General features: G+C 42.8%; 1 protein-coding gene across 1 annotated transcript in view; it reads right to left on the bottom strand.

Annotated features, from left to right (window-relative positions):
* Positions 1 to 16,457, bottom strand: part of NT5E (5'-nucleotidase ecto) — a 56,793-nt gene that overhangs the window by 15,674 nt on the left and 24,662 nt on the right. Inside the window, exons 3-4 of the mRNA XM_081044194.1 lie at positions 15,982 to 16,170; positions 464 to 661 (exon numbers count right to left, since the gene is read on the bottom strand). Of these exons, the coding sequence (XP_080900320.1) occupies positions 464 to 661; positions 15,982 to 16,170 (387 nt within the window). The remainder of the gene's footprint in view (positions 1 to 463; positions 662 to 15,981; positions 16,171 to 16,457) is intronic.

Genomic DNA, 16,457 nt, shown 5'->3' on the forward strand with positions numbered 1-16,457 from the left:
AAATGTATTTTTACTCTGCTAGACAAAAAGGGAAGAAAGATATCTCCTCATTTGATAAATAAAGAAACTGAAGCCTATAAGACTGAATAATTTGCTCTAGGCACACAGCTGCTGGGGATGGGACTAGGGTTGGAGCCTGCTCCACCCATTTTGAATCCCTTTGCTTCAGTAATCCTCTGAGCATAAGCTAAGAGTGGCTTTCGCATGCCAGGGGAAACCCTGAAAAGGTGCAGGAAGCAGTGACATAGTGTCTGATGCTGAGAAGACTTGAAGTAGTAAATAGGGATTTTTGGCATTTGAGTGTGTTTTAAACCTTATGCACAGAAAGGATAAACTCAAGGGAGAAGCTCAATTCTTCAAAAGTATTACAATGTTGTCTTGAAACATTAACAACAACAATCAAAAAAAAAATCCAGCCATCTAATTTTTGGATAAGTGGAACATTGCTCTGAATTTCACATACCTTCAGGAATGTTGCTGCTGAGAAGAATGGGATTTCCATGTGCAGTGATGACATTTCCTTTTTCATCAAAATCGACCTTCAGGTAGCCTAGGTATTTGCCAAAAGCATAGGCTTGGACCACAGGAACCTTCCGTCCGTCATCGGAGGTGACTATGAATGGATACTTCCCAGCTGGCACCTCTTTGGAAGGTGGATTGCCTAAAACGAAAGAACCAAAGCTGATCAAGTCACCCCTTGGACACAGCTGGCTGCAGGCCAGCAGGCCACTGGCCAGATGACAGTGAATTCTGAATTGATGATTTGCCAGCTGCTGCTCTATACAGCTGGTCTTGCAGAGCCCCCACTTGGGCACCTGTCCCCATTTCCGAACACCCTTTTGTCACATGAATCCTTCGATTCTCAACTCAGCAGGCATTTGCTAAGCCCTTCCTGAGTCCAGGGCACTGTGCCTGGTGCTGTGGAGGGCACAAAGATACAAGAATACTAAGATGATCCTACCTCCATTCTGACCCAGGCTCCATTCTCATTAGCCAGGTGGGTAGCCACTTCACTTCACTGTACTTCAGTTTCCTCAGTAACAATTCATACCTCACAGGTTTGCTGAGGATTAAATGTCTAAACTCCCTAGCATAGCGCCTGACACACAGTAGATACTCAATGAACGTCTATTTCTTTCTCTTATGATGTGACGGCAACTTCTAGAAACCCTAGACACGCACAGAGCTTAGAATCTTTGATGGAAGACGAGCAGAAATGACAAAAGGCTGTCCTCAGGTTTTGCTGCTAAATTCTGTGTGCCCTCCAGTGCCTTTGGGAAGAGCCACAATTACCCTGGCAGCCCACCAGCACGCCCACTACCCACCCCAGCCAGACCTCACACCAGCCTGGTTCTGCTGACTTCTGTCTCAGAGGAGACCCCTGCGGAGAGTGTGGGAGCCACGCATCACCCAGAGGCTGAGAGGCGCACCCCACTACTGCCTCCTGGACACGTGCCTGCACGAGTGTGGGGTGCACAGCCACGTGGAGCACGGGCCATGACCTCTTATCACTTGGTGCGTTTCAGTTCTGTAACTGCTTCCCTCCTTCAGGCACGCTGCAATTCCTATCTTACCTCCACAGAGACAATTACCTCATTTGGGCTGTTTTGAATCAAAGACTATAGAACAGGTATCCTTGACCTGCAACTGTTTCTGTCACCTCCCTCATCAAAGCTATGAGCAGTCGTTTCTATCAGATGTTTACAGGGGACCCAGGGAACTTCAGCACGTGTGGGTTCCTCACATGGACCAGTTATAAGAAGTCGGCCAAAGAGCCAGGCCTGGAGCTATATCTCATTTAATCCTCCGGACATCCCATGAGGCAGGTCTATTATTATCTCCACTTTATAGACGAGAAGACTGATTGTCGTAAGCAACGTACCCAAGATCACACAGCTGATATGTGAAGGAGAGTGGATTGAAAAGCGGGCTGTGAGGCACTGGAGCTTATGTTTTCACCACTACCCAACACAGCCTACAAAGTGCTACTCTTATAAAGCCTGCAAGAGCGGGTTGCCGAAGGCCACTTACCAAGTCAGATGTAAGCCTACGGGCAGCACCTTTGTCCCCCACAAAGTTTCTGGGCTTCTCTTTACACCTAAGACAAGCTGCATTGAAGATTATGAAAAAACCCTGCTCAGCGCCTGTGCCAAGGGCACCCCCTTCCAGCTCAATAACCACAGAGCAGAAGTGCTGCACTTCACAAGCAGGAAGTAGCTATTGCCAACCTTAACTTCCCATTTTCTTGCTCCCTCTGGGGAAAAAGAAAAAAGTCTTGGTTCTTTAGTTTTACAAAAGCACCAGACGTGAGATGCAGTGCAGGCCTTGTCACATCTCCATTTACAGGGTACAGCCTCATGGGAAACACAGATGTTGGCTACGGCAGTCGTAGATGATATGATGCATTGCAGAGTAGTGGGGAAATTTAACATCCTCATAGTCTTCATTCCATTCTGTGCTGGTCCTCCTCGGGACAAGCCTGGAGGCTGGTCTTTACTTCAGGGGACCAGGAGGTGTGGCAGTCCCTTCCAACCTTCTCAGCTGAGGAGGGTTACAGAAGGTGGTTCTCTGAGCCCTAAGCAGACCAGGCAGGTGCAGTTCCCAAAATACCCACCAGGTGGCACAAAACACCTGTCCAAGAGGAAGTAGCACTAAATGAGCTTCTGAAAGGAGGTCTGGCAGTTTTCTGGAAACCGAAGAGAAAGGCAAGCCTGACTTTTTACTAGCCTGTATTTTTCTGCCTTCCATGGACATATCTGGACTTGAACAGAATGTAAAAGTTAGGGATCTGACGATTGGTCAAATGCTTCATCAGATCAGCACGCACTCTACAAATAGGATCTAGGAATCCCAGCTCCCATATGACAAGAAACATTTCCAGTTCTGAAAGGCCTTGATGTTCCTTTTGTTAGAACACAAGACATGTCATCTGCGTCTCAAGAGGACTTAATTAGGAACAAGGAGCACATTTCCCATGTGGCTGAGGCAATAGCTAGTTTGGTTAGTCTCTGCCTCCTCCTCAGCTAAACCCTCTCTGCTCCCCCTCAATTTGGCAACTCCAGGAAACCACTGGCAGAGAAAACAATCCGGGGCTTGATATTTTCCACACCATTCTATTTTGCCAAAGATGCTCTCACCCAAAATATTCTCTCCACATGGAGCCACACATCTGTCTCTAGAAACCCGACCGACTTGTCATCTTGGCCAGAGAGAAATTACTCATTCTATTCCAGCCATCTAGCAATACTCTGGGCACCAAATCTGGAAAAGCTGTGGAGTTGTGGGCTTTTAGAGTTGGTAAGTAGGGTATTTCCTAGCATAGTGTGGGAACTTAACGGGGGGTGGGGGCTGCCCTGGCGACCCTGGGCACAGCAGCCTCTCAGGAATGTGATGGTTCCAAGTGCAGGCCTGAGCAAATGCCCTCCCAGGGGCCAGAAGGGGCTGAGAGGGCGGATCACGTGGTAACGTGCTAGGGAGCAGAACTTTGACATGGTTTTCAATTGGCTGAATGAATTGTAGAATGTTTTAAGGCAGATCATGCTATGATTTTAATGTATATGGAAAGTGGTTTAAGACTTCCAAACTTCCTATAAAGGGCTAGATAAAAATATTGGCATTATTTCACATCATTGCTTCAAGAGGGACTTGAGTCTCTTTTTTAAATTACTTGAAAGTGCTCTTTTCCACCAAATACTGTTTTTATCTGTCTACTTCTCTACAAGCCCCAGTCTTAGTCACCATTATCTTGTGACTGGGTTACTGTGACAGCCTCCTAACTGGTCTCTGTACATCTCTCCTTCCCCGCTCTCTCATCTAGTCTCCACACAGCAGTCGGAGTGCTCTTTCTAAAACATGAATATGATCGTGTGCTCCCTGGTTTCTTACTAGCCACAAGCAAAACACTATAATTTTGACTTAAGTATCATAAACTATCACACCTACATGATGTGGCCCTTTCTTACCTTGCCAGCTTCCTGTGGTCCATCCTATCTGCACTTCACCAATCTTAGCTCCTCCCATTTTTAGACCACACCCGCCTCCATAGCCTTGCAATATGGAGTAAGACTTGGAGCCAGAGACCTACATGTGAATGACATCATTTTGCTTCAGTGTATTCATCTGTAAAATGGAGAAAATAATACCTGCCTTACAGGGTTGTTGGGAAGATTAAAGAAGTTAATACAACAAGTGAATCCTGACTCAGGTAAATGCTCAACAAAGATTAGAGATAATTATGTATCAAGTTAACTCCTGGATCTTTCTGATCTTAGCCCAAATATCAGTTCCTCAGGAGAATGCTCTCTGATGATCTCCCAGACTTGGTCAGGTCCTCCTATATACACTCTCACAATATCTTACACGTCTCCCTTTATAGCATGCTGTGTAATTATATACTGTAGGAGTTCAGAAGGGGTCACCTCAAGATGTGGTATGTGGATTATTTTGAGCTAAAGGCAACCAAGAGCCTCTGGGCTCAACAAAAACTTCGGCCCCCCCAACCCCCACTCCCCCACACTACCTAGAAGAGTTTGAATTAGGGGCCTTGCCCATAATAAGAGATTATCAGAGACAACCTTTAGTAACCTATCTATAGTGAAGGGTAAACTTCTAATTACTGAACATTTGCTCTTCTTATGTCCTGAGAATGACCTTCCTCCCCCAAGACACCTTACCTCATCCTCAGCTCAGAATGTCATATCTACCTCATTTCCCCTTTCTGTCTCTGAACCACTTATGTATATGGGGTCTGACTCTCTCAGTATGTGGGGTTCCCATGGGTATGTATGTGAATTGAATTTGGTTTTCTCGTTAACCTGTCTCATGTAGATTTAATTATGAGACCAACTGAAAGAAACCTGAAGGGGAGAGGAAAGTTTATCTATCCTTCCCCCACAATATAATGTGATTGATTTATTTACATACTTTAAAAAGAATCTGAGTAGGATCAGTGTGGAGAAGAGACTATTCCATGATGTGACTGCTGCTGGAACCACCGGCTAGATCCAAGCCGGAACAGAGATTGCGTCCTGAAATCCCCGGGCATGCTGGTTGCTGAAACAGGCTGCCCCTCAGGCAAGTATGTAAGGCACCCACTGCTTCCCTGTGCGGGGCAGGTCATGCACCAGGGCACTTAATCGTCCTGTCCTGTCCTATTTGACCGCTTAGCACAGAGGATGTCTATGTTGTCTTGCCACTGCTGCTAAGTTCCCTTAATAAAATCTTGGTATTTGTCAACTTCCTTCTTGGTCTCTCAGCCCCAGGAAATTTTATGTAACAGTCTGCATCCTTTTCAAGAAAATAAGTTTCATGACTTCAAGGGCTGCTGTGTCTCTGGAGTTTGCTTAGCACATTGTAGGTGCTCAATAAATGTTTGCTGAATGACTAAGCTTAAGTAGTTTAGCTAACACTTTTCCATAGGCCAGACGAGGTTTTTATGCTTTCCCTGCGGTGGAATCCATCTGTAGAGGGGGGCAATGCCTTTGTGCCCACCCCAACTCCCCTCAGTTAAATTTCCTCAATTAATGAGCTCAGTGGGGCTCCTAAATTGGAGCCAGAGCTGAGAGTCAAGAGAATGGGTTTTGGTGCTAGCTCCCTTTCAGTCTGGTTTCATGACCTTGGGAGAGCCATTGAGCTCCTGGGGTCTAAATTTATAAAATAAGAGATTTGATTAGTGGTTTAAACCCAAAGTGGTTTAACATGTTTTGTTCGGTTTTGTTTTGTTTTTTTCATCACACAGGAAATTTTATGGCAGTGCGAGCCGTAAAACAGGCTGCGCAGGTCGTGGAGGGTGAAGTGGTTCTGGCTCCAGAGCCCAGCTTTAGGCTCCCTGCCACAGATGCTCTTCAGGCACAGGGTAGGGACCACTCGCTGGCTGAGATGCGCTGTGTGCCCAGCCAGGCAGGCCAGGTGCCATGTCCCCTGCCTCTGGTATATGTAGGCATCCCTCCAAGTGTCCAGGGCACTCTCCTGTCTTCACAGAGCAGTCAAGAGGTGGTTGGCAACCAGAAGGGTGAGCCATGGTCTCCCTAGCCGTCTCTGTAACCCAACCATGATGACCCACTGTCATGTCCCCTTCAGGGAACCCAAGGGGCCATGTAATGTTCTCCATCTCAGCACTGTGTCCCTCTGTTCGGCACTTGCTTTGATTTGCTGCTCAAATTCTTGGCTCTTGTACATTCAGTGACAAGTGGGAGGTCTAAAAGAGAGTAAGCATCTTCGTGTGGTACCCCCCAGGGCAGGAGGACTGGATGATGCTGGCCTGAAATCCTATCCAGGCTGCCTGCTGTACCGAGTCCTGACTGGCTGGGACAAGTCAAGGAGTGCTGCAGGGTGGGAATGGGGTAGCACACATCATCTACTCACCCAGCAAAATTTACAGAGCTTCAATAAGTGCCCAGTGTTTTGCATCTCCACTGCTCTGAGGGGCCAGGCCTAAGGTCTTTGCTTCATCCTCCTGGGGCTGGGAGAGGCTGCTCAGTGGAGATAGAGCCGGGAAGAGTGATACACTCAGCTGTGCACCACCCTCCTCTCTTCTATAGGATCTAGCCATCCCCATGGCTTAGTGTCCTTCTGGATGCCAGATTTCCCACTCACTTTTTACATGATAGAATGGGGCTCTGTATAACACATGAAAAAACAAAACCAAAAATCGCAACAACACAGCTATCCTCTGGTTCTATCACTATGTCCTGTTAAAACGCAGAATCCAGAGGAATGGGATTAAGAGAGACAGACTGATTTTCATCTTAACGTGCTCTTGTTCCATTTACTATCAGTGCTCTTTTCAGAAGTAATACCTAATTTCTTGAGATTAGAAAGGAGGTACACATGACCGTAAATTCATGGAACCCTGACACATCTTTTATAGGGAAAATCAGCATTTAGCTGGAGAAGGCATTGCCAGGGTGGTCTCGTCCAGTGATCCAGTGGGAAATGCTGGGTGTTTGTATTCAGAGAGGAGTCTAAACGGCTGATTCCCACAGATCATTCCTTTTAGTCACGCTGGTGAGCAATGGAGCGTGCAGTACACAATTTAAATAAGCTTATTAAAGAGAACCTGATGATTATCTGGCATGGAAGACCAAAGCTCTGCTTCTAATCCTGACAGACTATTTAGAAATTCCCTCTTACATGAGCACGAATTTCACAGCTGTATGTTTCCAGACCTGGGGGAAATTTATAAACTGAGGACAAGAGAACTGAGTGAGACATAGCCCGGCTGCTTAGGATAAAGCACTGCATTCCTCGTTTCTTATCTTTTAAATGTAGCAAGATATATTTGGTCACTCGTTTATTTAGCTCAGATTCTCAAATTGAGTATATATCTTTTTTAAAAAAAATTTAACACAAATATTTATAATGGTTCAAGTTGTTAAAGTAACCAGATTAGCCCCAAGATGTATGCAGTTTCTCATGCTAAGCCCCACGTCAGCAAACCAAAACTTAATGATGTTTCTGTGCTCAGCTCTCCCAGACAAGGAAGGCCGAGGTCAACCAATCAGCATCTGCCTGCTCAGCACTAGTTACCTGGACCATCTCAAGACTTCCCCTTGCTCCTTAGAAGGTAAGTGAGCCTGTTTTAACCAATCAGCAAACGCCCCGTGTAACTTCCTTGTTCCTGCTCACTTTGGTCTACAAGACTCTTTGGCCTTGTACAGCTCTTCTGAGGGAGCTCTTTTCTATCTGCTGAGGTAGGATGTTGCCAGATTCATGAATCACTGAATAAAAGCCTACTAGGTCTGTAAATTGTGGAAATTTTTCTTTTAATAAAATCCGAGATTAATGGTTAAGTTTGTAGGGTTCAGAGAGGTTTAAAAAAATTTTTTTTTGTGAAAGTAAAACTAGCATAACAGAACATTTTCAAATGGAAAAGAAAAAAAATTATTTGCAGTCCTATCACCCTATGGCAATGACCAATATAATTTCAGTGAATTAAAATAAAACATACATATACACGAATGGATAGCAATGAGGGGGAAATGGGTGGTGGAATCCATTTTAGGGATAACCCATTTTCTGTTTAGCAAAACACCTGGGAGAGGTCAAGGGTGCTGGTGACCCTGTTCCTTTCCTCTTCCCTGAGGTGAGGCGAAGCAGATGTGTCTGGGAAGACAGGCTCTCCGCCATGCACCAGGTTGGGGTGGGGTGGGGTGGTGATGGGGGGGGGGTGCAGGTAGAAAGTGCTTAACGATTTGCATAAAAACAGTGGGAGAAGTTTTGAGTTTTGGGTAGCCTTGGATACAGGAGTAAAGAAAAGAACAGGAAAGTGGGAAATGGGTAGAGACTGGGAGGATTGGGTTGAGGAAAAACAGTCACCCAGTGCGCCCTGCCCTGTGGTGGCATTGCCGTAGACTTTTGAAGACAAGGGTCCATTCCAGGTTATCAGCTGTGCTGTGTGGTGGCCAGCTCCCCTGTGGTGACTGGCAAACGTGGAGGGAAACTGCCTTGTGTTGATGGAGTTTGGGGAGATGAAAAACGAAAGTCAATTTTTCATGTTTGGGTGTATGCTGCATGGATAGAAAAGAATAGTTTGAAAGACGCAAGACCAGAGGTGACTGATAATTCAACAGAAGTGACAATTAAAATCAAGGGGACCAGGAAAAATATAGGATCCCCAAGGAATTGTCAGATTTTAGGGGGAGGGGATGAGGAAAGCCCCAGTGTTTCCTAAGTTTTGGGTGATGAAGAGCCTTTTAATTTATTAATGGGAGGAGCGGTCTCATAAGTTAGCTCGAGGATGTGTGACTCTCAGGTCGTTAAAGTCTGGATAATAAGTTTTTATACAGTTGTAAACAATTTGTTTTTTGTATTGTCTTCTTTTTAATTTATTATAATGTGTTTTCCCATGTTGTAGAATATCAGAGAGCTGACATGTTTGTCTTGGACCTACTAGGCTCCAGGGCCTACTTATGTTCATATTACCTCATTTAATCCCTACAACACTCTGAGTTAGTCATAGCACTGTAGCCATTTTTAAAAATAAAAGCTGAAGCCCAGAATGGTTCAGCAGGTCCAGAATGTCCAAGGCCAGCCAGCCAGTAGTGATGAATCCCAGAAGAAAACAGGGTCAGTCAGAGTCCAAAGCCCTTTCCACAACCCCATGCTGGGTAAGAGCATAGGAGAAATAACATCCTCCTCAGAAGACCAGCAGGCAACAAAACGAAGGCAACATGAACTTCAGTCCTGGGAAGAAATTTGTACCTTGTGGTAGGAATGGGTTTATGATTTCACAATTAGTTGGCCATCAGCTTTCCTTATAACTCGAGCCTACCAAATGACCTTGATTGTGTTTTATAGTTGTTCTTATTAGATGTTGGGTTTTGCTAGTCTCACTTTAGCTTGGAAAGCAGTTTCATGAGACATAGTTAAAGCTGATCAGTGTTATATGGCTGCAAAAATCACCAACCAGAGGCTCTGGGCTTTGCTCCGTGAAGGAAGCTGGTGCTGAAGCTGGGGTATAGCTAGAAGTGGACTGAAAGGTCCCAAGTGAGTGACCGACCACTGGAACAAATAAGTCCCTGGGCCACCAAGGACATCATCTTTGAGGGTACGGGCTACACCTCTGCCCGTAGGCTGATGCTCCCAGCTCACTTAATAGACCACAGATGTCAGCAGTCCTTATTCATGCTTAAAGGAGTGGTTCTTTGTTGGAGAGTGTTTCCTTGTCCTGTGGATGTGGTAAATAATAGGACCATTTTCTTGTTCTGAAAGCAAGATTATCTCCCACAAGAGTGAAAGTTAATGGAGCAATGACCAGTGATTACAGACAAACAACAAAGTCTCTCCCTCTCTTATTCTATGGAAACAGGGAGGGGTTCACCCCTTTGCACCGTACACCTCACCACTGACGGCAGCGTGAAGAACAAGTGTTCAATTTTTCTGGTCCGTCTTATTTATATTTACATTGTGAACTGCGTTTGTCTTGAGAACAAAATTCTGTGCTCATTAAAATCACTTATGTTCTCTATATAAATGGACGGTTTGAAATGCATAATCAACAATTGTGTGCCTAACTCCAGAAGCAATGAAAATTAGGTACTGAATAAGAAGAGTGATCAAATAAAGAAATCTTACTTTTAAAGGAGCTGCCTCTTTTAACAGTCGTTCAACAATCCTGGGCACCTGCCTTCCATGTGTCAGCACAGACATGGTCGAGAGTCTGTAATGGACACTTCCAGGCTAGCGAGGAGAGAAAAGTGAATGAAGCCTGCTGGACTGGGGAGTTCAAGAGACTGAGGTTTCAGTAAGGCTGAAAGCAGCCATCTCTCAAAGGAGAGGGGTGAGAAAGCTTTAAGGCTCGGAGGCTGTGACGAGGGAGATGGATAATGGGTGTTTGGAGTTGGAACAATTCTGGATGACCAAGTCTCAGCCTGTGGCCCCAGAAGTGAAGGTGGCTGAAAAGGAGTGGAGGTGACAGTCACAAGGAACCAGGGGCTCTGAACCTTGTATTGGATCAGCCATCCACAGGGACACTCAGTCCAGATGAAGGCAGGAACTGGAGTGGAGAGGAAGACAGGGAGTTGGGTGCAAAATTCACAGTGCTGTTGGGGCGTGGCTAGGAGGCCACTAGGTGAGAATGTTAGGGAAGGAGAAAGGTGGAATAGCCAAGAGGTCTGAGTCTCAGAGAAATTAGAAGTAAAATTAAATTCACTGCAGTAATCTCAGGAAGTAATGAAAGTGTTCTGCCAAAAAGCGTTTTCTTTTCCCAAATTTTGGAAAGTAGGCAATCCAGCTCTGCACGGATAACTTCCTAGGGAACAGGAACTTAGAATGGAAGGCATCATAGACTTACCATTTCTAACCCTGCTTTTTTGCAGATGTAGAAACTGATGTCTACACTCACCTAAGGCCACTGCTAGCCAGATTGGCTTGCATAATCCAAACGTCAGTTAAAATAATGGGAGGCAAACAAAAGACAGCGTCACAGGAGTCTGTCTGTCTTCAAGGGCTGCACACAGAACAGAGTCCCCTAAACTACCTGCTGCAGCTTTCAAACTGCACTCACTTTACTATTTTCTCCAAAGGCATCAACATGGATTTAATTCCTTTAGAGAAGATATTTGCATAGTAGCCCTCGTCCTGGTAGCTTTAACATTTTATAAGCCTGTCAGGGGAAGCCCTCTCCTTTTCATTTGGACATGACAGGTGATACTAGGATTCTCTGCATGTTCATAGTGGTTGTGATCAAAAGAACCTGGACTGACGTTCAACGTTTGGAGAAGAACCATTCATGTACTGTTTTGGTCATGTTTCATTTAAAGCTGAGTTTTTAAAAAAAATTTTTAATTATTTTATTTACTTACTTTAAAAATTAAACGTATTGGGGTGACATTGGTTAATAACGTTATGTAAATTTCAGGTGTACAATTCTATAACACATCATCTGTGTATTACATTGTGTGCTCACCACCCAAAGTCTAGTCTCCTTCCGTCATCATACCCTGTTTCCGCGAAAATAAGACCTAGCCAGACAATCAGCTCAAATGCGTCTTTTGGAGCAAAAATTAATATAAGACCTGGTATTATATTATATTATAAGTTTAAGGCATATATTATATTATATTGTATTATATTATATTATATTATACCCAGTATTATATTGTTATGTTATGTTATATTATGTTATGTTATATTATATTATACCCGGTCTTATAGTAAAATAAGACCTGGTCTTATATTAATTTTTGCTCCAAAAGACACATTAGAGCTGACTGTCCGGCTAGGTCTTATTTTCAGGGAAACACAGTATATTTGACCCCCTTTACCCATTCAAACTCCCCCACAGCCTAAAACTGAGTTTTTAATAACATGGGCTAACTACAATACAATGGAACTAATTTAATAGGTAGTAACCAGCATTAAAAAACTAAATAACAAAACAAAATATCAGGTGCAATCTAGATGTTTTGTGAAATTTTCTTTCAGATATGTATATACGTGTGGTGGGTCCTTGTATGTGCTGAAATGATTCTCAGCAAGACTTAAAATTGCAAGGGATATATCATTTTTAACTACATTTTTATTAACTAATAATATTTAACTTTAACTTTATGCTAATTCAATTGAAATGATTCAGTGGAGGTTTTTTGTTTATTATTTTTTTTTAAGGCTAGGGAAATTTATCTAAACAAGCAAATATGCCTTATGCCCTATCATGTCCTGGAATTACCTTCTTTCTTAAACTCATTCCTCAAAATGATGTGTATCAAAATTAAACATTTTCCTGAGAACAAGTTTAATCTTGGTAAGCAATCATGAAATGTGAAATAAATGACTAAGACGCTAAAGACAGTATTTTTTTTGAGAGACTGTTAATTACCTACTTCAAGATTTATGGATAAGCAAATTATAATTTTTATCCACACATCTTTCTTTCATCCAGTCATTCATCATTAACTACATTCATTTACTTAGCAAAAGGCACATATTTTGCAGGACTTCATTGGCTGGAATAAAGTGACAGGAGCAAAAGGACAGGTTGCAGAGTTAATGAGGAGCCAGGCACAGTTGCCGAACCTGTTCAGACCCATCACGGCACACTGCTTGGTGGCCACACACCAGGGCTCTGGATGGCCAGTTGATGCTGTAAGAGGGCATTCACTGATGAAAATGGTGTAAAGACAAGTCCCGAGGAACGTGGGACTGACTTCAGCATCTGCATGGAGGGGTTTGAGTCCTGTGAGTGTTCATGCACTCTTTGGTCATGCCTCATTTAAAGCTGAGTTTTTCAAAATATGGGCTAGCTACAAGACAAGGACACTAATTTAATGGGGGGTAACCGGCACTTAAACAAATGAAAAAGTAGGACAGAAACTATCAGGGTGCATTCCAGGTGCTTTGTGAAAGTTTTCTTGAAGTGTGTGTGTGCGCGCGCGCACACTTGTGTGAGAATGCACACATACATACAATGCCTTTCTTACTGTGTGGATCATAGTAAAAACAGTTTGAAACCACTACTCTGAAGGATGAGGGGGTGGGAAGCAGGTATCCAGCTCCTGCCTTGTATCCTAGGGTTCTGACTAGGCCTCAGAGAAAAGCTAAGAAAAGGCTCTAGGGAAGGGTTTTTCACAGGTCTTATCCTTAGAGCTGGGACGTCACTGAAATAAGAACGGAAGAAGTACTAGCCCCTGTTCTCACCTACATCCATTCATTAATATATGAGGTCATAATGACCCTTTATAACAGGTACTGTTGTTACCACCCTCATTCTACAGATGAGGGAAATCAGGCAGAGACTGGATGGAACCACTAGTTAGTGGCACAGCCAGAGTTGGACACCAGAACACTCTCCTTTGTGCTGCTCTGGATGTTTTCTGGTCTTGGTGCAATCAGTCCATCTAACGCTCCGAAGCTTCTTAAGTGGCTCTCTGATGTTTGATTGCACCATTACCCACACTAAGAAAGTTCACATCCCTGTCAGTACCCTCGTCACACTAATGTATTGCCTGCTACGTGCCTGAAATTGTTCTCATTTTATATATGTCTTTTCCATGAAACAATAGATATCCTTCACATGAGTAATGTTTAAGTGCCTAATCTGTTTTAGTCTAGTCTGTTCAACAAAACAAAAACAAAACCCTACTGTTTTTTTTAACTCACTACATTGATTTCACAGCCACTAATGGGCAAAATCCAGTTTGAAATTAGTCTTTAGCCTGTGTCTACCAACAGGTAAAATACTTGTGAAGGAGGAGTTGAATTAGCTCATGTAAATTATGGCATTATTTTCTTACATGAAAGCCCGCCCCACCGTCTGAAATAGTACACCAGTACCACCATTTTGATTGGCATATTTTTACCAGTGGGCAGCCTGGACACCACTGCATGCCAGGATACAACTATTTATAGTTGTTTATAAATAGTTTATAGTATTTAGTAAACTGTTTCCACTGAAGGGGTTCAGAAAAGGCCTCCCCAACATGTCCCACTTTGGCATGTGGATCATTTTGAGCTGAAGGCAACTGAGACCCTGAGGGTGCAGGAGAAACTTTTCTCTCTCCCTTAATGAATTTAAATTGGGGGCCTTGCCCATAGTAAGAGTTACTACCTGAAATAACTTTTTTTTTCTTTTCTTTTTTTTAAATCTCCTATCTGTAGAGCAGGGCAAAGTTCTAATTACTGAACACCTGCTCTTCAGTGACTTCCCTCCCCTCTGAATCCTGGGGCGCCTTACCTCATCCTTAGCTGAGAATGTCATAGATGCCGCATTTTAACTTTCTGTCTCTGACTCTCTCATGTATTTGGGGTTCCCAAATGTACATATGGAATTAAATTGGGTTATTTTGTTAATCTTTCATGTAGATTTAATTATTAGACCAGCCAAAAGGTACTTGAGGATAGAGGAAAGTTGTCTTCCTCCGTAAACCATCTTACATAATTTTCACAACAATGTGGCATTTTGAGCACGATCATCCTTATTTTGAAGCAAAGTTAATAGATTCAGAGAGAGTGAGTGACCTGCTCAAGGTCTTTTAAATGAATCAGAAATAAGAACTTCTGACCCAGTATTGTGTTTCTTTTCTTTTTATAATGTGAGTCTCTTTGTCTGATTGCAGAAGCAACATGCTTCATTATTTGAAAATGCTAAAAACTGTCAGGGAAATAAAAATTACCTGTACGCTCTTGTGGGGGTTCAGAACAAGCCACCCCAAGATGTGCCTCAGCGGTATGTAGATTAGTTTCAGCTAAAGGTAATTTTAGCTTTAGGCTCAAGAGGAACTTCTGCCCCTCCCTTAACTACCTAGAAAAGAAAAACTTGAATTAGGGACCTTGCCCATAATAAGAGATTATCAGCGATAATCTCTTTTGACCCACCTATATGGTAGAATAAACTTCTCTTTACTAAACATCTGATATTATCATTCTGCAATGACCCTTTGAAGTTCCCAAGGCATCTTATATCACCCCTAGCTCAGAATGTCCTATATACACATGTTCCCTTTCTGTCTCTGAACCTCTTGTGCATGTGGGGTCTCTGACTCTCTCACGTATATGGGGTCCCCATACATACATATATATTAAATTTGGTTCTTTTCTCTTGCTAATCTCTCTCATGCCTATGTGATATTCGACCATCTGAAAGAAACTTGAGGGCAGAAAGTTTGTTCCTCCCCCAAACTCTTCTCAGTGATAGCCCTTTCTAACATTTTTGGGTATTTTCTACTATTTGGGGTAGTTTCTATTTTTGCTTTTATAAAAATAGTCTCACCTTAGATTCCATATAGAGATGTGCAAAGGAGCAGCCTCTTCAAGGGGAGGGTTCTTCCCTAACAAAGCCTTCCTTCCACTGCTGATAAAATCAGTTACCAGCTAGGCCCTCCTCTTCTGTCCACAAAGGATGGGAGGGAGAGAGAGGGGAGAGGGAAAGAGGGGAAGGGAGCAGGGAGAAAGGGAGAAGACAAAAGAGAGAAGAGGAAGGGGGAGGATGAAGGGGAGGGGGAGAGAAGCGAGAGGAAGGAGGGAGGGAGGGGAGACTTCATCTCTAGAGTGCCCGGGGTGATGTGGCTCCAGGACACTCACAGTCCTGATACGAAGTAGAGTCAGGACTGGAGCCCTGGGTTCCAGATTCTGCTACTTATGAACCTGCCACTTAGAGCTCTGAAGGCCTTATTTACAGTATTTTGTTTATGCTTAAAATTTTTTTATATGACATGTTGCTTTTTGATGTAAACGGACTTTTGGTTGGAGCTCAGAAATCTTTTTGTTTTTTATATATTTTTATACATATGTTATATATATTTATAATATACATAAATGGAATTGACATAATCATGAAAACAATAAATTATTCTTAGTAATGTCTCTTTGAGTAAGATTTAAATGTTACCATTCAATGTGTATTATACATGTATTACATATATAATATATATAATATATCATATGCTAAATAGTAGTAAAAATAATAATCACAGTTGCAAAGGCAAAAGAGACAAATAAGTTACATAGATACCTCGGCTGGTATAATGTTTTTGAAACAATTACCTGTGTAAAGAAATGTGTTGGTGTGTCCTCCCACCACGACGTCCACACCCTTCACTTTCTGAGCAATGAGTTTGTCCGTTTCAAAACCAGAGTGTCCCAGTGCAATAATTTTGTTCACATTTAGACTCTTTAGCTTATCTACTTCAAATTGCAATGCAGTGATTTCATTTTCAAATCTTAAATTTCTTCCTAAAAGAAAACAAATAAAGTGGATATTTATTAACTATTTTTAATATATTGCTTATTGTACATATTAACATGCCAAGTAAAAACATTTTAATCTACTAAAGCACTTAAATTACTAAGGCCAACACATATTTATAAATTAAATATAAAGCCAAAAAAACTCCCTGAAGATATAGATTCTCTGTTACATTCACTTAATGTTGCATTAGTTTAAGGTTGTGGATGGTATTATGTTGCTCAAATTCAAGTTCATTCTATGAGGAGGCTTCAGACCTGGAAGCCTATCTCTT

Source organism: Rhinolophus hipposideros (assembly GCF_964194185.1).
Source record: "Rhinolophus hipposideros genome assembly, chromosome: 3".
Taxonomy (NCBI): Eukaryota; Metazoa; Chordata; class Mammalia; order Chiroptera; family Rhinolophidae; genus Rhinolophus; species Rhinolophus hipposideros.